Here is a 23,043-nt window from a genome sequence, read left to right as displayed (position 1 = left end):
CCTACAATTATGACAGATCCAGCCCCGCATGATTGTATAGAGATCATTAATGCAGTAACCAAACCTCGACGAGACTTAACAGATGTTCCACTGACAAATCCAGACCTGACACTTTATGTGGACGGTTCATGTATGAGAACAAGTACGGGAGAATTAGTGGCCGCGTATGCAGTGACCACTGAAACCGAAGTTAAAGAAACACATCGTATTGACACACTGTCCGCTCAAGCGGCAGAGCTTATTGCTCTGACCCGAGCCTGTATACTAGCCAAGAACAGAAATGTCAACATATACACTGATTCCCGTTATGCGTTCGGAGTTGTACACGACTTCGGAATGTTATGGCAAGAACGAGGTTTTTTGACCTCTCATGGTGCCAAGATTCAACACGGTCCCCTCATTCAAGCACTGTTAGAAGCAATACATCTGCCTTCAGGCATATCCGTCATGAAGTGTAAAGCACATACTAAAGTTACAGATTCTGTTTCCCAGGGTAACGACCTGGCAGACCAGACAGCAAAACATACAGCACTGACTCACACTCAGACAACTGACGTGACAAAGACAATAGGACCGACAAATTGTATGACAGTCGGGGATCCCACACTAGATGTAATCGATATTCAGACACATGCTACCCCAGATGAAATAAAGAAATGGACTGAACTAGGAGGGATCCAGACAGATCAAGGTTGGATGACGAAGGGAAAATCTACATGGTTTCTCCCTGACTCTATGGTTCAAGTCATAATCAATACAGCACATAGTCCAGCACATCTAGGAGAAAAAGCGATGTTAGACAGTTTACAAACTCTTTGGAGCAATAAACACTTACGAGCAGCAGCAAAACAGAAAGTGCGTACTTGCATGATCTGTTGTCAGTTCAATCCAGGTAAAAGCGTCCCTGTAGAGCAAGGTGGATTTCATCCTCCCGATCACCCTTTTGAAGTACTCCAGATGGATTATATCCAGATGGACCGTTGTCGAGGATTCAAATATGTCCTCGTAATTGTTTATGCACTTTCCCGTTGGACCGAAGCATATCCAGTCCCAGATTACACTGCTCCGACCACTGCCAAGCAGCTGGTTCGAGAATTCTTCCCACGGTACGGCTTGCCTCGTGTCGTGTACTCAGATAACGGACAGCCATTCTCATCCGAATTAATGAAACAAGTTTCCTTGCTGCTAGGATATCAGTGGAAATTCCATTGTGTCCGACATCCCGAAGCCGCAGGCCTTGTAGAGAGGCATAACCAGACACTAAAGACCCGCCTTGGTAAAATATGTCAAGAGAAAGGGGTCGACTGGATAGTCGCCCTGCCAGTTGCACTGTTCTACATGAGAATGGTTGCCCACTCGAGATCAGGACTATCCCCGTACGAAGTGGTCTTTGGTAGACCACCGAATATGTGGGGGACGCCCATTCCTAAGAAAATTACTGATGTCGATTGTAACATGTTGACAGATTACCTTGCCTCCTTGATGTCTGCACTCCAATCATGTCGTTCACAGGTTGCCGCAGCTTTCCCTGACAACACTGATGTAAAGCCACATGATGTCCGTCCTGGGGACCTGGTCTTAATTAGGAACTTCGACAGGAAAAGTCCGCTGGAGCCCCGCTGGAAAGCACCGAAGACCGTCCTTCTTACTACGAGGACCGCAGTGAAAGTGGAGGGCAGAAAGGGGTGGATCCACACGAGCCATATTAAACAATGCAATGAACTGAAACCAGATCCAGACTCGTCCACCCCTTCCAAAGACTGTATTGAGCCTAGTGACTTTAAAGTTTCCGAACGAGAGAAAACTCCCCAAGAGGAGTATAAACTAAAACTCCGATCTAGCAAGTCAGACAGTTTAATTGTTTAAGTCCTCCCCTAGGTGAATCGGTTAAATAGTTTCTGACATGTATCCCCTAGATCGAGATAGAGAGAGAGAGAGAGAGACAATTCAAGAAACGTACATATTGCAAATCACTGCGTAGTCACTGTATAGTGACATTATTAATTATGTTTTTTCTAAGTCTTCTGATTATTGTTGCAAGTATACTGCTTCCTATCTATTACCCTATTTTCAAGCGTGAACAATCTGCTTACAATGTTTCTGCTGAACATTCTTTTAGCGAGTTACCTCCACATGAACTTTCTTACAGACTTGCGCTGCGCAACAACACATTCATTAGTATGTTACATCATTCCCATCAGACTAATAATGCTACAAACTGCTGGATATGTGGCCGGCTCCCTCCCTACCAGAATTACAAGGGAGCTCTGCCCCTCTTTCCGTACCCGTTCACTCACAATGGCTCCTGTGGTGCATGGTTTAAAATAATTAATTCTTTAGATCCTGATATTGCTGTTTTCAAAGGGAGCTGGGTTTGGGGAAACTTGAACTTAGTTCTGCTCGATGTCTGTTACCCTGATAAGGAGGGACTCCCCACTAGAATAGGATCTGATCTAGAAAATGAAGTATATGGATTAGGTAATTACACAATTAACCTTATGATTCTTACTGTTGAATCCGAAGCTGCACCAGTTCTGCCCGCTATGTCAGTATTACCAGTCACTGGTGAATTATGTGTCAGGAAGAAAGGTTCAGTACACTTAGGTCATAGTAAATGTACTACTGTGGTCGAATTCAGTGATCATGGTAAATCGTCCTTTAAAGCTATCCGTCATTCTTATTTTGTTTGTGGTCATACCGCATACATACGTCTACCTCCAGATTGGGATGGTACCTGTTATATTGCATTCCTCCTGCCACCTGTTTTTCTAGCCCCTCCTGATTATCACCGAAATACAAATCTAGTAAAGAATAGACTCAGAAGAGATCTCTCGCTTGTCGACTACACAGAAACGGCATGGGAACAATACACAGATTTTAATAAAGGATTCTTTTTCTTCTTAGGCCCCGTCCAAAATAGTAAACTAATACGTAGATTAACTAGAACACTTGAAGCAGTAGTGAATGAAACTGCCTCCGCCCTAGGTAACTTAACCGAAGAGCAGTCCGCCATGCGGGTTGTTGTCCTTCAGAATCGTCTTGTTATTGACGTCATCTTGGCAGATAGAGGTGGAGCCTGTAAGGTCATCGGGTCAAGTTGCTGTGTTTTCATTCCAGAAAACGCGCCATCTGTATACAAAGCTATTACACGTCTTCATAAAATTGCCAATCTGATACATCAGAATCCAGGCACCTGGACTTGGTCCGGTTGGTTCTGGACAACGTTAACCGCTTGGGGATGGAAGATCCTATCCTTCCTAGGCATTGGCCTAGTCCTAGTATTCAGTTGCTGCCTGTGCTTACAGTGTGGGCCAGCGATTTGTGGACTGTGTGCCACATCATGCATTGAACATTCCAGTTTTCTCTCAACGTCAAAGAAAGAAAGAAGAACAAATGATGTTACAAGAACAAACTGATCGATTCATGAGGATCGATATATCATGAAGGGTCCGTAGGGAACAAGGAGGGAATGAGGAAATATAAATTTTATGGTCAAGTTGTGTTCCCTATCGTGTACCCCACCGTCTCCATGTACCAGCTTAAAGTGCATGTAACTTCCCTCCTGTGCCAGCTATGAAGACGCAAATACATTTGCGTCTAACGTTAACGTGTCCTCTTTCAGACCCACCCTGAATGGGTTGAATAGTCCGTTCCTAAGTATGCTATGCCAACGTCTTTTTGTAGTGTACTTTACACGTTTTTCAGCTCTGGCAAAGTAGGCCCTGAATTTCTGCCATCGAGCCTTTTTCTGGCTTCTGACTCTGAAAGCCTCAGCCCAGGCTGTCTCTGTACCCGTGAACTCTGACTTACTTCCAGCGCGGCCCACCGCGCTTGGCTCAGCCTGCTGCCTGCCAAGACTGACTACAACCTTCGAATTATCTGTTCCGCTCCTCGAAAATACATTCCTGCCTACTAGTTTCAGTAAACATCCCCCCAGCTGCAGAGCAGAAGGGCCGGCCTGTCTCCGTGCAAGTAATTCATAGCCTCTGTTACCATGCTCCCATGGAAGGCCCATGCCCCCACGCTTCTCATGCAGACACTTAGGCGCTTATACACGCACTCACAGTCAGTATAGAATAGCTTCTGCCCCAGAGACCTTTTCCGTTCAGATAATATGGTTCCCAAAACATCAGATATCAGATATGCTAGAAGTACGAGTTGATCTGACATGCCAGACTTCTGTCTCTTTCCGCTAGTGTAAATGTCAAGTCCTCTGCACCCTCCAGTTTCACGTCAATCACACGTCATGCAGCTGCGCGCACATCCAAGCCTCCGATTTCTGCTGACATTGCAACATTTCTGTTTGGTGCCACCCACTTATGACACCTACCTGTGACGTTTCTAGCGCACACCTCTAGTTCACGCCTAGTCCACGCCTTCTGATTACGTACTAGTAACACGTGGATGCTGTTATCTTGTCTTCTCTCAGCTGTTACGCCTACTATATTGCTTTCTATGATGTGAATTAAGTATATAAGCTATGTATTGTCAATAAAATATGGCTCTATCCCTTCCTGAACCCCTTGTGGTTGCAGGAACATGATATCCAGTTCCGGAACGATTCCTTTTTAAGGAATAAAACCCCTAAGAACTCTAACACCACGGACTCTGTTTCTTTCTTTCCGATTGAGTTATTATTGATTAAGTACTTACCTGCATAGAAATTAAGACGGTAAATTAAATATTTACGACACAACATACAAAACAAGTGGTGAATATAAAATAGGGTGATGTGTCTAAACAACTCTTTAATCAAAACGTGGCACATCCCCTAGTTAAAAAACAGGAACAGCGCAAACGACAGTATAAAACAAATGACTGTCGAAAATCGGGCCAACATGTTTCTGCCTACCGGGCAAAACGTCCCTTGGCTTTCATCAGGGCCACTGCTCTTACAATAGTTGCTACTGTTATATGTGTGTGAATATTTGTATTCACAAAGTGTTGTTTAGACACATCACCCTATTTTATAATCACCACTTTTTTTGTATGTTGCACTGTATCTTTATTTGATGGTTATCCACAAGTTCATGTACTGGATTTGGTTGACCAGTCTGTGATCGTAGTAGATCTGTCAGTATGGCCAGTATAATTTATGGCTTATAGACCTCCTGGGTTCTTGTTTGTGATTCATAGCATAACAGTTAAACATTTCTCGAGACCTGAGGGCCAGATTTAACCTCCAAAAACTACAAATGGATAGGTCCACTCTTTCATGTCAAATGCCTTTTTGAGGTCAATTAATCAGACCCTCCAGGATTTCGCGATTTCGCGATTTGCCGCGAAATCGGCACTTTTGTAAAAATGCCGCGATTTTTACAAAAGTGCCCGCGAAATCGGCACCTTTTGTAGAAATCGCGGCATTTTTATAAAAGCCGCTATATCCTGGGGGGTCATAATCTGTAAAGACTGTGCTGGAAGTAACGGTGCGCGCGCGGCTCCTGCCTCCTACCTGCGCAGCGCGTCTTTGAGCGGAGCGTGCGCCCTCGGGCTTCATTCAAGGTTCCGGAATTGCATTACAGCTGAGGTGTTCACGAGGATGAGGCGGCGGGGGCGAGTCTTTTGAAGGGCCAGGGACGTGGTGTAATCGAGCCCTATGACTGTCAGGCGATGGGGGAGCACGTCACGCGTCCGGGGAACTGATTTATGTAGCATGGAAAGTGTGCATCTGTGGAAGAATCATTTCGCTGTTTGTTATTTTAATACACATTTTAATAGTTTTCTTCTAACTTCCCTGCGTTACGTGATACGAGCCCCTTTCTTCATGGACATAATAGAAGACTACAAATGAGGAGTCTGCTTAGGCGGCCACCTTTGAATGGGAGGAGATGTGACGGGGCGCTTTCAGTCAAGCAGTGAAAGTTTTAATTGTGTTTCTAGGACAGTCGTGCTGTAGTTTGTATTTGCCGTTTTATATTGTAATGTTACATAAATATTTAAAATCAGGTCAATCACCAGGGTGAGCAAAGCAAGTTCTTACGCCATGCTGTTTGTTATGGGACACTCGTCTGGTAGTCCATGTTATGTGTCTTTCTGTATGACATTTCATCATACGTGTAGAACTGTTATCTTTCCGTTGCATTGAGAGTAGAGCCACCATCACAGTTTTTCCTAAAGGTTCACTGTGATAAACCATCTGCAATTTTATGTAGGTAAATCACCAGCGCATTACAACAGTAGCAGGATAAATTGGTTTATTGTAAGTGCATTTATATAGCGCTTACTACTCCTGAGAAGGCGTCAAAGCGCCTTTCCTCGAGTAGCATGCTACCCCGGAACCCAAAGAGGATTATTCGTGAATTAGTATACTATAGGGAGATATGAAAATAATTTGAGCGGTGGACATGTGAGTTTATTATTTGGTTTGAATAAGGATAGTGGAGGAAAGGGTTTGCATGTAATAAGCACTTTTCGGCAGGTAGCCGCTACTCCGGAACACACACAGGATTAGTTGGGAATTACTACAGGGGAAATACGAAATTTATTTGAGCAGTGTACATGCGAGTCTTTTGGATTGAAAAGAGTTGTGGAGGGATAGAAGAGGGAAGGGTTTCTTTGGAGAATATAGCAGTAGGAGGTTTGGGACGAGTAAAGGGGAGATGGAGGGGTAAGAGTCAGAGGGAAGGCTACAGAAAGGCTTGTTTGCCAAACGCCTTACGCCTGCTTTAAGCAGGGGCAGGGTTTTGACGCAGCATGGGCCCAAAAGTGACTGAGTGAAATCATGTAGATTTCACTCAGCCACTTTTAGGAGGCGTTTCTGCGCAGGAACGCCTCCTTCTGGCGCAGGGCTTTACAACGTGACGCATCACCCAGATACGTCACGTTGTAAGTACCCCGCACCATGGCGCATCTTTTGCGCTGCCGCTGCGTCACAAAAGTGATGCAACGGTGGTGTAAAAGGGGCGCAAGGGGCTTGTAAATCTGCCCTAAAGTGTCTACATTGTAATTAAACCAAATATATATAGCTTCATGTTGTTAATTAACTCAAAAAACAAAGATATCTGTATTTGTTGTAGGAAAAATGGCCAAATAAAATGCCGCAAAATTGCCGCTAAATTTCCATATTTGTGCCGCTAAATTTCCATTTTTGTGCCGCTAAATTTGCTAATCCATGCCGCTATATCCTGGGGGGTCTGATTAATATGCCTACAAGTAGGTCTTTCAGTTGATGAACCAGGGTGTTATGAAGTTGTCTGATATCATGACTGGTAGTACGCTGGGGCAGAAAGCCACTTTTGTTTGTGTGCATTAAACATGGGATCAATTGGACCAGGTGCTTCACCAAGGTTTTCATCCGAATCTTAGCTTCAGAATTTATCAAAGAAAAAAGTCTCTAAGGTGTACATTATTCATCTGGTCTACCAGCCTTTGGTGTCACCTTTATCAATGTCTAAATAAGGTCTAGAGATAGAACAAGTGGGAAGATATGGTTTCAGGGGCTTCTTGAAAAGTTCAGGAAGAAGTCCATTTGACCCCAGACTTTTTTCCGGCTAAAAAAGTACAGCTGCAACAGATAGTTCCTAGAGTGTAAGTGCTACCTCTAGTATTCACCTACCAAGTGAGTTTTTAGAGTGGGAGATCTTTCAAGAATGCAGCCAGGCCTGGGCGTTGGTGTTGCACCTTTTGCAAGTACAATATGTAATAAAATAAGTAGTAATGCTCTGACCAGTGGTTTTATCTGTGATGACAAGGCCAGCAGGTTGATTCGTCTCTCACAAGATATGTCTAAACACACCTTTTCTTTGACTTGGCAAGTAGAGTTGTTTTCCCTCTTTGTCACAAGACTCTCAGTCCCGAGGGGGCCGGGACGTGAGGGGTTTCGACCACGGGGACTGGACTGACTGGAGGTGATGGGGTAAATAGAAACACTGGCGCCTTAATTAAGGGTTTAAGAGAAGGCTTTATTGGAATGTATGTCTTTCTCATCAAAGGGGTTGCTCTCTCTCTAGGAAGGGATACAGGGTCCAAAGAAAAGGTAGCTTTCTCCAGCTTGGTTATACACGGGGTCCGGGCGGTCGTATTCCAGGAGAAGACGTCTCTCCGCTCCGTGTTCCTCTCCGGTACCGAAAAGGAAATGTGGATCAGACACTAATAACACTGGGTACACTCGTAAGGGCCGGGAGTGAGGGAAAAGCATCCGTGATAAGGTGCACGATTTTACTCAAAGGGGTGTGTTAGGAGTGCTCGTGCTCAGGCAAGATACTGTACATAGGGCTGTACACATTTACACACGGGGTTGCCTCCTACGCCCGACCCAACCCGCGACCCGGCCCCGTACCTCTTGTAGCCACGCTCCTCCCGTGGGAGTGTGGCGGGGCGAAGCGTTAAACCGTTGGCCTCCTGGCGTGTCGCTCTCGGTCTCCGTGGATTCAGGATACCGCCTTCCGTCTTCCTCGATGTCTGCTAACTCCAGGGAAACGCCGTCTGTCTTCTCTTCCTTACTTCCGCCTTTTGTTGTGACGATGCTTTCAAGGGGCGGGGTCTCATCTTCCAGGTCCGCGGTCTTAAAGGAGCCGAACGTGGTATTGTCCTCCGGCCATCCTGACTCTGGTTCCTCGTTCCACGGACAAGGTTGAAGCTGTGGGGAAAATGGGCAAGGTGAGAGGGGGGTGGCGGACCACCAGTCCGTTGAGATAGTCGACTCTTGTCCGCCGGACCCGTCACACTCTCATACACATCCCTGGATGCCATCTAGCACACCTTACCTGCATCTAAGTTCATCTGTGTTAGGCAAGACTTAAGTTTCAATAAAGCCCTCAAGTCATCCTCATTCACTGCTTCACTGCACACCTGCTTTTTTTGTCACGTAGCAAAGCCTCTAATCTACCACCACCCTCTCCTTGTCCTTCTCCAGTCTTCTTAAACAGATGTAGCTTTGCCCTGTAGGACTGGTTTTAATGTTGGTCATCTGATCCGTAGCGAGGATTCTGAGCCCATATTTACTTTAATGTGCAAGTCCCTTTCTTCACATAGCATATTCATCAAATGGGCTTTCTTCAATCGTCAAACATTTATACATCATATGCCTCAGCCCTTGAGGTCTCTGTCCTATGGACATTTTAACTGGGAAGAGATCAGATAGGCCTCTTTCCAAGATTCAAGCATTGGCTGTCAGGTGTAGGTCTGAGGTAGGCATCAGCAAGTAGGTGCTGCAGGAAAATGACTTGTGGCAATGTGAATTGAAAGTGTGTTGATTTATAGCTGGGGTCCATCATCTGCATACATCGCCGGATGCCTTTGAAGTGATAAAATCCGCCTGCAGTGTTTGTTTATTGCTTATCCCCTGGTTTGTGCTAAAGCGATCCAGAATTGGATCTATTTCATTACTGTATCTCACTATCTGTGCAACAATGATGGTAGCTGTGGAAAGGACTGTAGCATATCCGATAATTGAAGTAGGAATATATAATGATTGTGCCTGTAGATAATGAATGTATGGTGCTGCTACTACAATACCATTTATGGGACATATCCCTAATTTGGGCTCATATGCTTAAGGATATACTTTATTAATATGGGCTATCACATCCACTACTCCTACTTCCTCTAATGATGACTTACCTGTTGCCAATTATATTGGAATATACTTTATCTCACAACACATGCTTTTTACTCATGACCTCTTCTACAAAGGCCTTGAGAAAGTCCAGAGAGACGAAATAATTGTTGGCTTTATGGACGATGGGCTTTTTCCCCTGTGTTTCTTTACACCAAATAGAAACATGTTCTAAACCGAATTACTTTTGTTTTTAGAATTTTGTTGTAATACTGTTCTTTTGTGTTCTCAGTTACCACTTTTTGTTTGTCTATTCCACTATCACTGTCGGTCTCGTGGAGCTCTAGTCCAGTAGTGCTTTCAAAACAACATGAAACTTAACTGACAGAGGTCAAGGCACATGCTCCTTCAGTAGCGTCTAGACCAGAGTGTGAAGTATCCCAAAAACCATGACACATAGTCCACCTCTATCTAATTGAATGGTCTGCAGCTTAATAGGAGAACTCCCAACCCCCTGAAATAGAATGACAACTCTTCGAGTGCCTCTGGTGAATCCTCCAGGCAGTACATTTGTGTAACAATGGTATCTAGGAAAGAGTAGATTGGACCCAGCAAAAGCATTTCTTGCAGCATTGGCTTTGCTGATTTAAGACGTTTAATGGTCTTCAAAACCAGTCCTCACTTTGTCTTGTTGTTCAGGGCACTGTTCCATGTTCTAACCATGATCAAGTCACTATCCAGTCCTTTGGGCAACATCTTTTCAAGACCATATGAAGTGATGACTTCTGCACATGATAGTATGAAGTCTCAATACCATATTTGCAAAACAAAGTGCCAGCAACACAGACATTCCCTTTCCCATTCCATATTTTCAAACCAGAAAGCATATGTCAACCCTTTCAAAATATTTTGAAGTTGAGCAGCGCCTCCAGTTAAACCCTATCCCCAGATGCGTGCATGCCTCTAGGTTTACGCAGTTGCTCAAACGTTTGTGAGTTTTTTGAGGCCGCTCATAGTCAGACACCCCTCAACTTCTTCATTGTCCCTCCACTTGAGAAGTGCAAAAGCCCACATCTTAATTTATTTATCATTTGCAGATCCGATCAGTCAAGTGTGATCCATAACTCCAACCATCATTTTGGTGGGTTGACCAAACGGAGTGTTTCCTCTCTTGTAATGCATAAATGTGTTTTTGCCATCACTCTTGAAGCATGTCTCTTCCAACTTCTTGATGCTCCTTCTTCCATCACAGAAGTCAACACTTGTTACTAGTCCAGCCCATAGATTCTCAATACAGAGTTTATAATCTATAAAACCCTGGATGGTTGTGGCTCTCCTCCACTCCACCAGACATGATAGTGCAGTCTTCACACACACTTTTCTGTGTATTCTGATTTGAATCCCCACAATTTAAAACAATGTCTCAAACTTCAGGTGGTATTTGTATAGTTTTAATTTCAAGTGTATCAGAACATCGCCCCTATGATTGCATACAAGGACATAGCCAAGATAGTTAATCTGATGACATGGCGGATCATAACTAATTCTGCCATCCCTTCTGAGGAGCTGTTCTTTCTGGCAATCTCCCAATTTCCTGTCCGCCAGTCAGCCTGTGGTACTGGACAGCTTATTCATTAGCTTAGCTCATTTCATTAGTTTCATTATGTTTTTTTAGTATAGTGTAAGTCATGTGGCATTTACCAGTGTGTATAATTACAACTTTTTAGCAGTTAATTGAATAATAAAGTGACTGTTTCCTAGTAGCAAGCTGCCCGTAGAATGCCAAAATCAGATGTGAGAATATCCTGACTACATGGGATCATTTGTTTCTTTGGCAACTTGCTTGGTCCTTATATCCTGGAGCTGTAATTTGCTGTCTTTTAGTCTTTCCTCACTGTGAAGTATTAGTAACACTTGCCTATTGGTGTCTAGCCACGTCTCTCTCTCCCTCTGTAGCTCTTTCCTCCTTTCCCTTTTCAGACCCTTTTTCTTTCTCTACCCATCCCTCTCACTTTCTCTTAGCCATGTACTCTTCCTCTCATTCCTCCCCTGTTAGATTCTTTTGCAACATTTGAGATGTCCTATATTTTTTTAAGTCTGTTTGTCATATTGGGCTTGAGTGCTAAATGTCACTTTTACCTGCCAATGGGATGCAGCTAATTCAGATTTTCCTAGCTCTTGTGAGGGAATGCCCTGATATTATTACCACATAGAGACGCCTAGTATACTTTTTGGGTTTGCCGCAATAGCATGTGAAGCGATGTGTTGAAGCAAAATGTTATTTGGAGGGAAAGATGGGCTTGGCACATTTTCGAGGAAAACAAAGAGGTTCCCTGAGCTGGCAATTGGAGTGTCCCTCTAACCCTCACAGGGCTCTTGTGAGAGGGCTCGTCCCACCCACTAATAAAACAAGGCCATGGATGGCGCAGCAACCATGAAAAGAGAAGCAAGACAGAAGGAAGTCATTTTGCATCCACCCTCTCACCTCATATCTGTCCTACAAGCAAATCTGCACTCTCCCCTCCCCTGGATGATAAAGCCTCTCCCCCTTATCTTCACCTGGCAAAAGGAATCTGTCCTGCTTGCCCTCCTCCCACTGAGCCACTAAAATTGCTTTGCTTGCCTCTCCTTCTGGGCCACCAAAGTCGGTCATGCCTGCCCCCCTATTCTCTCTCGCCTCCCCCTGAACCTCCAAACTGAGGCAATTTTGCCTTTAGAATTTGCGGGTCAAGGTCATTTAGTACTTGTGACATAGTTTTGTGCTGTGTGCCTTCTTTTGTGTTCTAGAAGAGTTGTTAAGTTAGATGAGACTTTTGCTGCTAACATGGTCATATTATTATTTTTTGTTTATCTGAACCAGATTATGGTCTTTTGGATTTAAGGTTAATTACAGTAGTTTTCAAAAGTGGAAGGGCGAAAGGTACTTGTAGGTTTTTCTCCATACAAGGTCCTCTAAGGCTAATGGAAGAATTGTGCCTTTATTGCATATGGAAGTTTTTAAAGAAACATCCGCCCTATCCAGCATTGCGGCACCCGTGACAGGGTCAGAGGAATCCTGTAATCGGGTGGCAGAGTTCTTTGCAGATAAGGTGGACAGAATTTACTCCTTCTCTGCTGCGGCAAGAGATGGGTGCGTGGCAGATGAGGCTCCCATTACTTTAATGGGACAGAGTGTCTAGTGGCCTTCAGTGTCCCTTCTCGGGATTCTCTTAGCAAAATAGCTGCTAAGATCATATCTGGCTCCCCTAAAGATCCTGCACCACCTAAAGTACTGAGCGGTAGCGTGGAGATCTTAGAGCCTTATATTAGACACCTGTTAGAGCTATCCTTTAGCTCAGGAAAGGTGCCGAAAACTTGGAAGGAGGCAGTGGTGCTCCCTATGAAAAGAAAGCATAATGTCAGCATGGAGCAATTAGACAACTTGCGCCCCATTTTGCTCCTACCCTACTTCGCTAAGATCGCGGGGAAGGTTGTTAATAATCAGCTGACAGCCCATATTGACACTCACAAGTTTTTCCATCCCACACAATCGGGCTTCCGTGCGCTCCATTCAACGGAGTCAGCTCTGCTCTTGTCAACAGAGACCTTACGGAAATATGTGGATAAGGGCATTAATTCTACTGGATTAAAGTGCCGCATTTGACTCAGTAGCGCACCATACGTTGCTGCAGTGTCTAAAAAGAGGAGGGGTGGCTGGTAAAGCGTGGGATTGGCTGGAGTCTTTTCTGCAAAACCGCAGTTTTCAAGTGGCACAGGGACCATATCGGTCCAAAGACATCCGCCTGAAACACGGGGTGCCACAAGGGTCCAGTCTCAGCCCGACTCTTTAATCTTTATGTAGCGCCAGTGGCAAGATCACAGAAAAATTTGGGGTGGAAGTCGTGTCCTATGCAGATGACACTCAACTGGTTGTGGCTTTGACACAACCCGAGGACAAGGCAGCCATAATTTTACTATGTCTGAAAGAACTGGCGGGCTGAATGGCCAATAATTGCCTCAAATTAAACGGAAATAAAAACGAGTTGTTGATCGTCGGGAAGGCTCCGTCGGTGTGTACATCTGCTTTTGGTGGCCTCAGATGTTGGGCCCTCTACCCTCACCTAGTGAACAAATTAGGAATTTGGGGGTATGGCTTGAACTAAGATCGCGTTTGAGCTCCACACAAGACGAGTTACAGGCACTTGCTTTGGCATCCTGAGGGGTCTCAGGAAGACCCTGGACCTATTACCAACTACAGCCAGGAAAACCATGGTCCATGCCTTAGTAACATCGAGGCTGGACTATGGCTATGTCCTCTATCTGGGAGCGAATACTAAGTGTATTCAGAGGCTGCAGCGTATACAGAATGCGACGGCTTGCCTGGTGTTGATGCTGCCTAAGAGAGCCTCTTCTAAGAAGGCGCTGGAAACTTTACACTGGCTACAGATTAGGGAATGGTGCTGTTTAAAGCCCTTTGTGTTAGTCATTGAATTACACAGAGGAAAGGGCCCATTTATCTCCACAACCTGCTAACCTTACACAATCCAACCCGGCAACTGAGATCTAGCGGGATGGGGCAAGTTAAGGTCCTGAATATCAGAAGAGTGAGGATGAGAGGGCACTCCTTTCGCTTTCTGGCAGCACAACATTGGAACAGACTCCCTTCGATGCTCCGGCTGTAGACTTCAGAGATGGCGTTCCGCAAAGAGTTGAAAACGTATCTTTTTCCTACAGAGTAGTCCTGGTTTGTGTAGCTGCGGGGGTGAAATATTGGCACTGAGGGGTGCTTGCTAGGTCGTATCGTAGCCGCGGGAACACACTAGCCTAGTGTAACCAGGCACTCTATAAACTCAGTTATTATTATTATTATTATTATTATTATTATTATTATTATTATTATTATTATTTTGAGGTCATTATTGACAAGGAATAGAGAGAAATGAGACTCTGACCAATGTTGGTTATAGTCTTCAAAGAAGATATTGTTGGAGGGTTAAAGTGACTGTATTGTTGTTTGTTCCACCAACTCTTCTAGGAAAGTCAAAATGTGTTCTGGAGGGAGTAAATAATGTGAATATTTGAGGGGTTTGGGTAAATCATTTTTTAGTTTGATCAACAAGCTTACTAGTTTGCACAAGATTGTTTTGCAGTTCTCAAACGTGAATGGAGTTATAGTATAGATAGCCCCTTGTCCTTCCATTTTCTCTTCCTATTCAATTTGTATGATTGGGTAATCTAGTAGAATGAGGAGAGCTAAGTCAAATTAAGATGATTCATCCAGCCATGTTTATGTTAAGCTGGATCCAGGTTTTCAGTTAGTATTAAGTCTGCATCTTGATCTGTGGTTAGCTGCAGGTCTGTAGTGGTGTGAGGGCATTTCAAGGAGGAAATTATGATTTGATTGATTGATGGGTGTTGCACTTGTCTGGGCTTCAGTCAGATCGTAGGACTTCCTGTCACTGCTTGTTTGCTTTTTGTTAGATAAAGTAACTTGTGCTAAGCCCTCTGTCTCCTGCAATGAGTCCTTTACACAGCACCAGGGGTTCCTCAAGGACTTCTGGGAATATCAGATGTAATATCATATTTCCTGGAGGTCGAACATTCTTGGACACTCAGCGCGGTTCTTCCAGAAAACCATCACCTTGGAGACTTTTTTTTTTTTTTTTTTAAATCAAGACTGGCTTAAACTTGGTGCACAGATAGCATGGGCACAAACCATGATTGAGTATTTTGTTGACTGGCACCCTGATAGTAGTAAATGCGAAATGACCAAAAAGTCAGTAGTAAATATTGTCCCACAGTTACTTATGGCTGTCTAAAGTATTGATAACGAGCAAAGTAATACACTTGTCAACTTCAAGGTTCAGCATTCTTTCGACTCTCCTTCCATGATAACCAACCCTTGAAAGGGCAAGTATTCGGCTGATAATAGTCACCCAAAATGTGTGTGAACATTTGGGTCTTAAAAGGAACAACTTTTCATTCTTTGAGGCATCATTGCGATCTAAATTGTTACACTCATGATTGTAACCTGACCTCAAAACGGCGACATATGGATTACAAATTAAAACTGTGAATCATTGTGTGTTTATAATCTAAATCAGAAATACCATGTTCCAAATGGCTTCGGAATCCTCTGATCCCAATAAGCAAAGTACTTCTCCTAAAAACATATCACAGCTGACATCATATTCGATAAATAAAGACCATATTGTGACTCTGGTTTCCTAACTACCTTCTTCCCTTGTTCAATTAGATTCCCACAGCTCCACAGTCCCTCTTCCCTCCCTATAGCTCCTCCACTTCCCATCCCTGTAGCTCTTTCACTTCCCAATATGGTGCTCATTTCTGCACCACGGATTCTCGCCAAAAACCCATGACTGAGAAACTCAAGTAGACTGCTGCTAAGAGTGTGAGGAAATGTAGCCAAAGCAGAAATGCATAGACTTGCACCAGTGACTCTATGGCCCTAATTCGGATGTCGGTCGGAGTTGCCTCTGACAGACATCCCTAAAGTTTCGGAACCGATCAACCTCAGGTCGTCAGGTCGGCGGTCCGAAAATTGCAATTAAGATTTAGGGCTAATTACGATTGAACTGCACATGGTGAGGTCGCAGACTCCCATTTACCTATGGGTGCGTGTGCGGTGGTCGAAACCAGCCGTAGCACAAGCTCCTATAGAGAAAAGGGAGTCACAGTAAATCCCTGCACCGTGTGGCAGGCACCTCATGGTGCCTGCCACACGGTGCAGGTATTAAGAGCCGCCCCCCTCGGCCCCCTACCGGAGGCCCTGCTAGGGGTCTCCAATGACTCTTTCAGACAGGTGTTCCATGTCGGAAAGCTCGACATAGAAAGCCTGTTGGAAACAGACATCATAATCCTGACGGCGGAAATGCTGTCCGTAATGGATGATGTTCGGTTTCCGACTGGCTGACGGGCTCCTTGATGAGCCCGTCGGAAACCAGCCAGATTGACCGGCTGGTTTGAATTCCAACCGCCGTAATTGTAATACGGTGGTCGGAATTTAAACCAAGGATGTCAGTTAGTAAGCATCCGACAAGCTGTCGAATGCTTAATAACAGACATCCTAATTAAGGCCTATGTAGCATCTGGCCTCAGCTTAACCTGTTGTTGCGGTAATCAAATTAATGTCATTTGTTCTGGGAAGGCCTTCATTAGCAGCTTTACTATATATTGCTTGAATTTAGCATTTAGCATACATCCTGCACTGGTTTTTCCATGTTGCCAGAGTGTAAATGGCTTAACCCAGCCACTGCTCTGTTTGCAAACATACAGAAAGAATTGATTTTAATATTTAGTGCACTCTCCTAACGGATTCCAAGCATGGCTTGACAACATGAACCTTTAAGGCTTCTCTCCCTCTCTGTATTGCTGTGCCAATTCCCTTATTTTTTCAAAGACACCAGCCTCTGCCTGAATGGCTAGATTAATTAAAAAAAAAACTCACTTTTATGTTTTTTTTATATATAAATCTTTTATTGAAAAACATAGGCTTCGTACATCATATGATGAAGAGTGGGTTGCCAGTTGTTACATACACAGTTAACATTGGTATATCGGAGGTCTGGTCTGTATTTCCCAATCTTGGAAGTGTGTCGCTTTTACGGCCCAAAAATTACAGCATACACATGCCATCCTCAAAGCCCCACCCACCCCGGGGTTCCACTGTCAGCATCTAGTCGCCCGTACCCTCTATATTCGCTCCATGTCCCCCAAACTTTCTCCCATTACTTTCATGTTCTGTGCTGCAGACTCCTGTCCATTATGAAATCACAACTCTTCACCACCACCTCTGAAACTGCTTTCCCCATCTGCTTTACATCGTATTGTAGACATGTGCTTTTCAAGGCCATTCACATAAACACATTCCATTATCGGGCAAGAAAATCCCACATTTCTGATGGTGGTCATTCCAGTCACTGAACTTGTGTTACCAGACTTAAAACTCTAGAGGCTGTCTAGGACAGTGCCTGGAAGTAGGCCTTTTGTACAGGTGCTCCAAGACTGTGGAATGAGCTACTGCTGTACCTCAGGCTACCTCCTTCTCTAGTACTCTTCAGGAAAGATCTAAAAGTTCATCTTTTCAGTGTTTTCCTGCCTCCCCTAGGTGAGCTCTCCGTACTTGACAACTCTCAGAGATATTCCTCTAGGGTATGTAACTGTTTCCCCTTGAACCCTAGAATCTTGCAATCAAGCCATATCACCTTGTTGTTGTGTAAAGTGTTCCTTTGCACTCTCAGGTCAAATCACCCCTATAAAAATGCCCCTAATAAAATAAAATGCATTAATTTGAAACGGTTTGTCCAATCTGAAAGACTGACAAGAATATAACAGAGCTTGGGCGAAAAAACCTGTGAAGCAGAACCAGTTTTTCAGAATGATCTCTTAACAGTAGTTTTTCTCTGATATGGGTTTTGGAAATCCGAGTATTCTTTATAAGCAAGCCACGAACATTGTTGAAGCCATGGTTTGTAGTTTTTCAAACATGATAAAGTTACTAGGTGTTACCCTTGATTCCACACCTTTCAATAATGCATTACAAAAAAGTATGTTAATACCAAAAATATTTCTGCCTTCCCTCTGTAGTTTGGAACTGCACTTCAAGCACTAGTTATGTCCATCCTAAGTTTTCCTTACTGTGGTAACTCACAATGATGCCTGGTAACTGCTTATGCAAGGCAGTGGAGCATACTGTTGCTCTACTGTGCAGGTTAGATAATCCTCTAAACTAATGTACCAGGAATTCATCAAAACTATGGAAAACATATGCAAAGAAAAATATAGGTGAACCAAGAAAAATATAATACAATAAATACATGCATACAAAAGGACTGTTAGCAAAGCCTGTTGGGGAATAGTCGAGAAAGTATAGACTTTAACATATTAGCATGTTGAAACTGGAGGATTTGTGATGCTTTGTGAAACAGGGTGTGCAAAAGATTTGCTAGTGGAGCAAGAGACGTGAGGCACCATAAGTGTGGGGTGGGGGGGAGGGGGGAAGGAGCACCCAAAATAAATGCATAAATGTTTCTTTTGCATGTGAATATCCTTCACAACATGTTTATCAATCATTGTTCACATTGTAATGCTATTAATAGAACCACAATATTTTTGTTGTTTGGTCTCCACTGTTTCTCGCATCTATAGTAGCACAAACTATCTCCATACAGAGATATGGCGTTATGGCATATCACGGATTGTTACACTTTACTTTTGACTTCTATCATGTTGTTGGCACATTGGTTGTATAATTTCGTTTCTCATATACACGGAGTAATATTACAACTCTGTTGCTGCTTTGTGCATTTATAAGCTTTCAGGCAAGCTGAATATGTTAGCTTTGGCAGTGCTTGTTATTAATCTGATTTTACTTGCAAAATAAATTGCCCTTTCTGGAGAAAAAAGCCGATCCTCAGATTGGCACCTTTCCTATATGTTACCATTAGCTATTGCTGAAGCAGAATTCATTTTCAACCCATGATTGGGACAAAAATTACTTATTATGTACAGGGATGTGAATTTGACAGAGAAAGGGGAGATCCAGATAAAGCATTAAGAAAAAATTGCGTTTTCAGTTTCTGCTTAATGTTTGATTATTGGAATTGGGAAAGTAAGTACAAAACATTTTTTTTATAGTGACAACTGTGCTGTCCGACTCGACTATGATATGGCTTGGAGGAAGATCTGCAAATGCCCCATTTGTGATAAATGTGCTTATTCGATATCCAGTGGAAACAATTTCATATCCTTTTGCTATGTTATTGACTTTAACTGAGTGAAGCTTCTTTCTACTGTATTGCTAGATTTTGACCCTTTAAGGCTGAGTTTCTTGTGTGGATTTCAGAACTTTTCATATACTATACGCATTATTCAGATACGTCCTAATTCCAGTACATCAAGGTTCCAGGTATGCCTTTGCAATCCTAGTGTGAACAGTCAGAATGCACTCTCTGGTTGCCATGCACTGATTCGCAGCACTGGGGTGTTCTCAGTTGAGGAGCTTGTGTATCAATTATGTCCTTGCTGCTTACTGGCTATTAACGCTGAGAACATTGACAGGTGTGTGCAGAGAACTTGAAAGCTAACTACTTACGTTTATGGAACTCTCTAGTTCTTGATCACCTTATACCTGTGTGAATTTTTGTTTGTAGTATGTTTTTCTGTAGATCACATGCGCAGCAGACTCCTGCCATCTAGTGTTGGGTGGGGACATTTGCAAGTTGTTTTTCTTCAAAGTGTAGGTGTCTTGATACCTCATGATCCTGCCCCAAAACATACAGTACACCAAGACAAAGACTCCACCTCAGGTTGTTTTTAGTCCATCATTGGGTTCAGATGTATTTCTCAAGCTCAAGGACCATCAAGCTATAATCAAAATCCATTTGGCTCTAGTGATTGGAATCGACAGCTACAGGTTTGAGAGACCCACTTTCAACAGCGCCTCATATTCAACTGGGACCGACTAGGATGATTTTCCTAGCCATCGCTGCATATGAGAATGACTCTGTAAGGAAAACACACACTCCTGTTTTGCCCAAAGTGCAATTCTAAGTTCCCGTTGTTGGACCATCTCCTAGTTTGCAATCTCTGCTTTTCTTTGGACCAGGAGGAATCAACCTGTCAGGCCTGCCAGCCATTTAAAAATAGGAAGACAATCCACTATAGAAGAGAACGTCACTGTGTGTATTAAAGTGCTGCTTCACAACCACCCAGAGCCAACACCAGTGTACAGATTCGAAGACCTCGATGGAACTTACTCTGACAGAGAAGGCCAATCCAGATGCCTGGTGGATCAAGCAGAACACAATTCTGAAACACTTTCCTCTGAGGTCTTCAACATTGAGGAAAGACAAGCTTCAGGGAAACCTGCATCCAAGACAAAGGCTACATCAAACACAACACACCACACCTCTACCAACATCTGAATATCGCCTCAGCTTGGGTTTGATCTCAAAAAGTCTCACATGGAGGCTGAGCACAGCTCTCAATAGAGCTGAACATCGAGACCCGAGAAAGGGGCCTCAACTCTTTTCTTCAGCCACTGCCCCTGAGCCCCCTGTGCATCGAGAGGCCATCTCCACTCTGGAGAACCCTGGAGTCAAGAGCTTGGAGCCTTTCCCCAAAAAGTGAACGCAGCAACATATCAGCCTAGCTCCATCGCATCCACCGATCCCCATTTCCCCACAACCCCAGTCGCCACAGAAGTCACTATCACCTCAGGACTCCGTCCACATGAAAACTGACTCTGATCATAAGAGCCATTTCGACCCTTAGGACCCCGGCCTTAACACAATTACAAAGATAATGGGGAGGATCCTTGGTAGGCCTACAATGTTGACATTCAGGATGCTGCTAACCTTGAGTCCTACCGAGTGAAGGATGCACCATACAACAACACAACCATCTACCACACCATCATTCAAAGAGCAGCTGACATTTTAGTTGAGACCATATCTAAAACCGAAAAGTCCATTCAATGTGTGCCAATGCTTAGGTCCTTGACTAAGTTCATAGCTGAGAACTTCAAAGAGCTAGATTGGTGACACCCAGAACTGAGAAAAAATACAAGACATACCGAATAAGCCAATCTTCATTAGCAGTCATGCACTTCCGGACTCATTTGTTGTTCTTACAGTTTGCCTGAGAGAGTTAGTACAAAGCACAAGAGTTGCTCTCCCCTCCTGACAAAGCAAGACACCTAATTGACGGTGCTAGAAACCAAGCTGCGGTGGGAGTGGCAAAACAGTGGCATATAGCAAATTCTGATAGAGATGGAGCAGTAGTCCAGCATCTACGAGAGGCATACTACTAATGCAGCAGGAAGCTAGTGCAAAAGAGCAAGATCATCTTGAAAGTAAATATCCATTGTCTGCTAGACACGGCTGACCACTGCCTTGAGGAAGGTGAATACCAGCATCATCCTCCATTGACATGCTTGCCTGACTGTCTCTGGATTCTGTTCAGAAGTCCAACAACATCATCTCAATGTCCCCTTAAATGACAAGTACTTCTTCAGACCTCAAGGGATCACGTTCTTGGAAAGGATAACAAAGACACTGATACTACACTCCAAATGCAACATACCAAGCCTGGATTTCAGTGCCAAAAGGAACGAAAGAGTGTGAAATCTGTAACCGCATTTCAGCCTTCTGGGTTTCTGTAGCATCAGCCCTATCAGGAGGGTCCGTTCCAGAAGTCCTATACCTTAGGAAACGTTGGGGGCAACAGTCGAAAGGGATCCTCCATTGCCAAGCAGTGGCCTACCTGCCCCCACCACTGCCCCCCCCCCCCTCTTCTTCACACAGAATCTGCCTGGGAGAGAATGTAGTTATTCCTTCCCTAGTGGGAGAAACTAACCTCTGAGAAGTGGGTCATGTCAGTAATAGTGCAAGAATACTGATTGGAGTTTCACACCACCAATCACCACTTTACCGTTATGTACTCAATCAGGACTATCAATGACTGCTGCAAGAGGAAATACAAGCACCTTTCAAGAAAGATAGCATCAAATTGGTGTCCCCTCACCAGTGGTATCAAGGGGTATACTCCCTGTTCCTCCTCATTCACAAGATAAATGGCATGGTATATCCTATCTTTTCCCTCAGGCCACTAAATCAATACTTCCTGTCTGAGCATTTCAAGATGAGAACCCTGCAGAACATTATTCCACTGCTCTACACAGATCACATGGCAACCCTCCATCTCAAGGAGTCCTACTTTACACCCCATTCATCTGGCACACCATTGCTCCCTCAGGTTTTTGATGAGTGGACAACAATATCATTCTACCTTTAAGGTCACAACAGGTCCAAGAGTCTTTACCAAGTGTCTAGCAGTGGCTGTAGTACATCTGTGCTGCAGCACCCTTCTTGTATTTCAGTATCTGAATGTTTGGCAGTTAAAGAGCAGCAGCCATCAGAAATACCTGGCCAATAGTCAGGCAGCCTTGTCGCTTCTCTACAGACTAGGAGTAACCATCTACGCCAACAAATCCTATCTCCACTCTCAGCAATTGCAGACCTTGTGACTAGCAGTTCTAATCTCTGAGGCTGGAAACCCTGTCCTAACCTAGAGAGGAGGCTGCTTCCTGTTTTTCAGACATCACATAATCAGACAGTGAAAATGATCATGAAACTGTTGGGGGTGATGGCCTACTGGATCACCATAATTGCCACATTCTCAGCAGCACATGCTTTCCCTACAGGAGTGTCTTGTCTAGGCATTGGTCCCAAGGGACTGGTCAATGGGAAGATCTACTGTTGGTAGAACACAGAGTTCTGCAGAATTTGAAACGGTGGACAAAGAACCTGTTCCTAGACAGCTAATTTCTGGACCTTCTGCCTCAGGTGACCACTACTCTTGATGTCCCACTTACAGGGTGGGGGAAAACATGAAGGTGACCTGCGGCTAGAGTCTGCCTCAGCGCCTCTGTGCTGGTCGCGCGCGCTTAGAGCGCTGTCTGTTTATTTTAAATTGCCCGTTTTTCTATTTACTTTAATTTTTTGTTTCGAGTTACCCTTGTTTTTAGCGACCCTGTCCTGCCCCTT

General features: G+C 44.0%; 1 protein-coding gene across 2 annotated transcripts in view; it reads left to right on the top strand.

Moving 5' to 3' along the window:
- Window positions 1–23,043, top strand: part of TMEM231 (transmembrane protein 231) — a 183,478-nt gene that overhangs the window by 120,167 nt on the left and 40,268 nt on the right. For both annotated transcript variants that reach the window (XM_086945467.1, XM_086945466.1), the window contains one exon: window positions 19,133–19,238. In XM_086945467.1, coding sequence (XP_086801593.1) covers window positions 19,133–19,238 — 106 coding nt within the window. The remainder of the gene's footprint in view (window positions 1–19,132; window positions 19,239–23,043) is intronic.

Source organism: Lissotriton vulgaris, chromosome 12 (assembly GCF_964263255.1).
Source record: "Lissotriton vulgaris chromosome 12, aLisVul1.2, whole genome shotgun sequence".
Classification (NCBI taxonomy): Eukaryota; Metazoa; Chordata; class Amphibia; order Caudata; family Salamandridae; genus Lissotriton; species Lissotriton vulgaris.
Note: the sequence above shows the minus strand (reverse complement) of the source record. Positions and strands in the feature narration are given on the sequence as shown.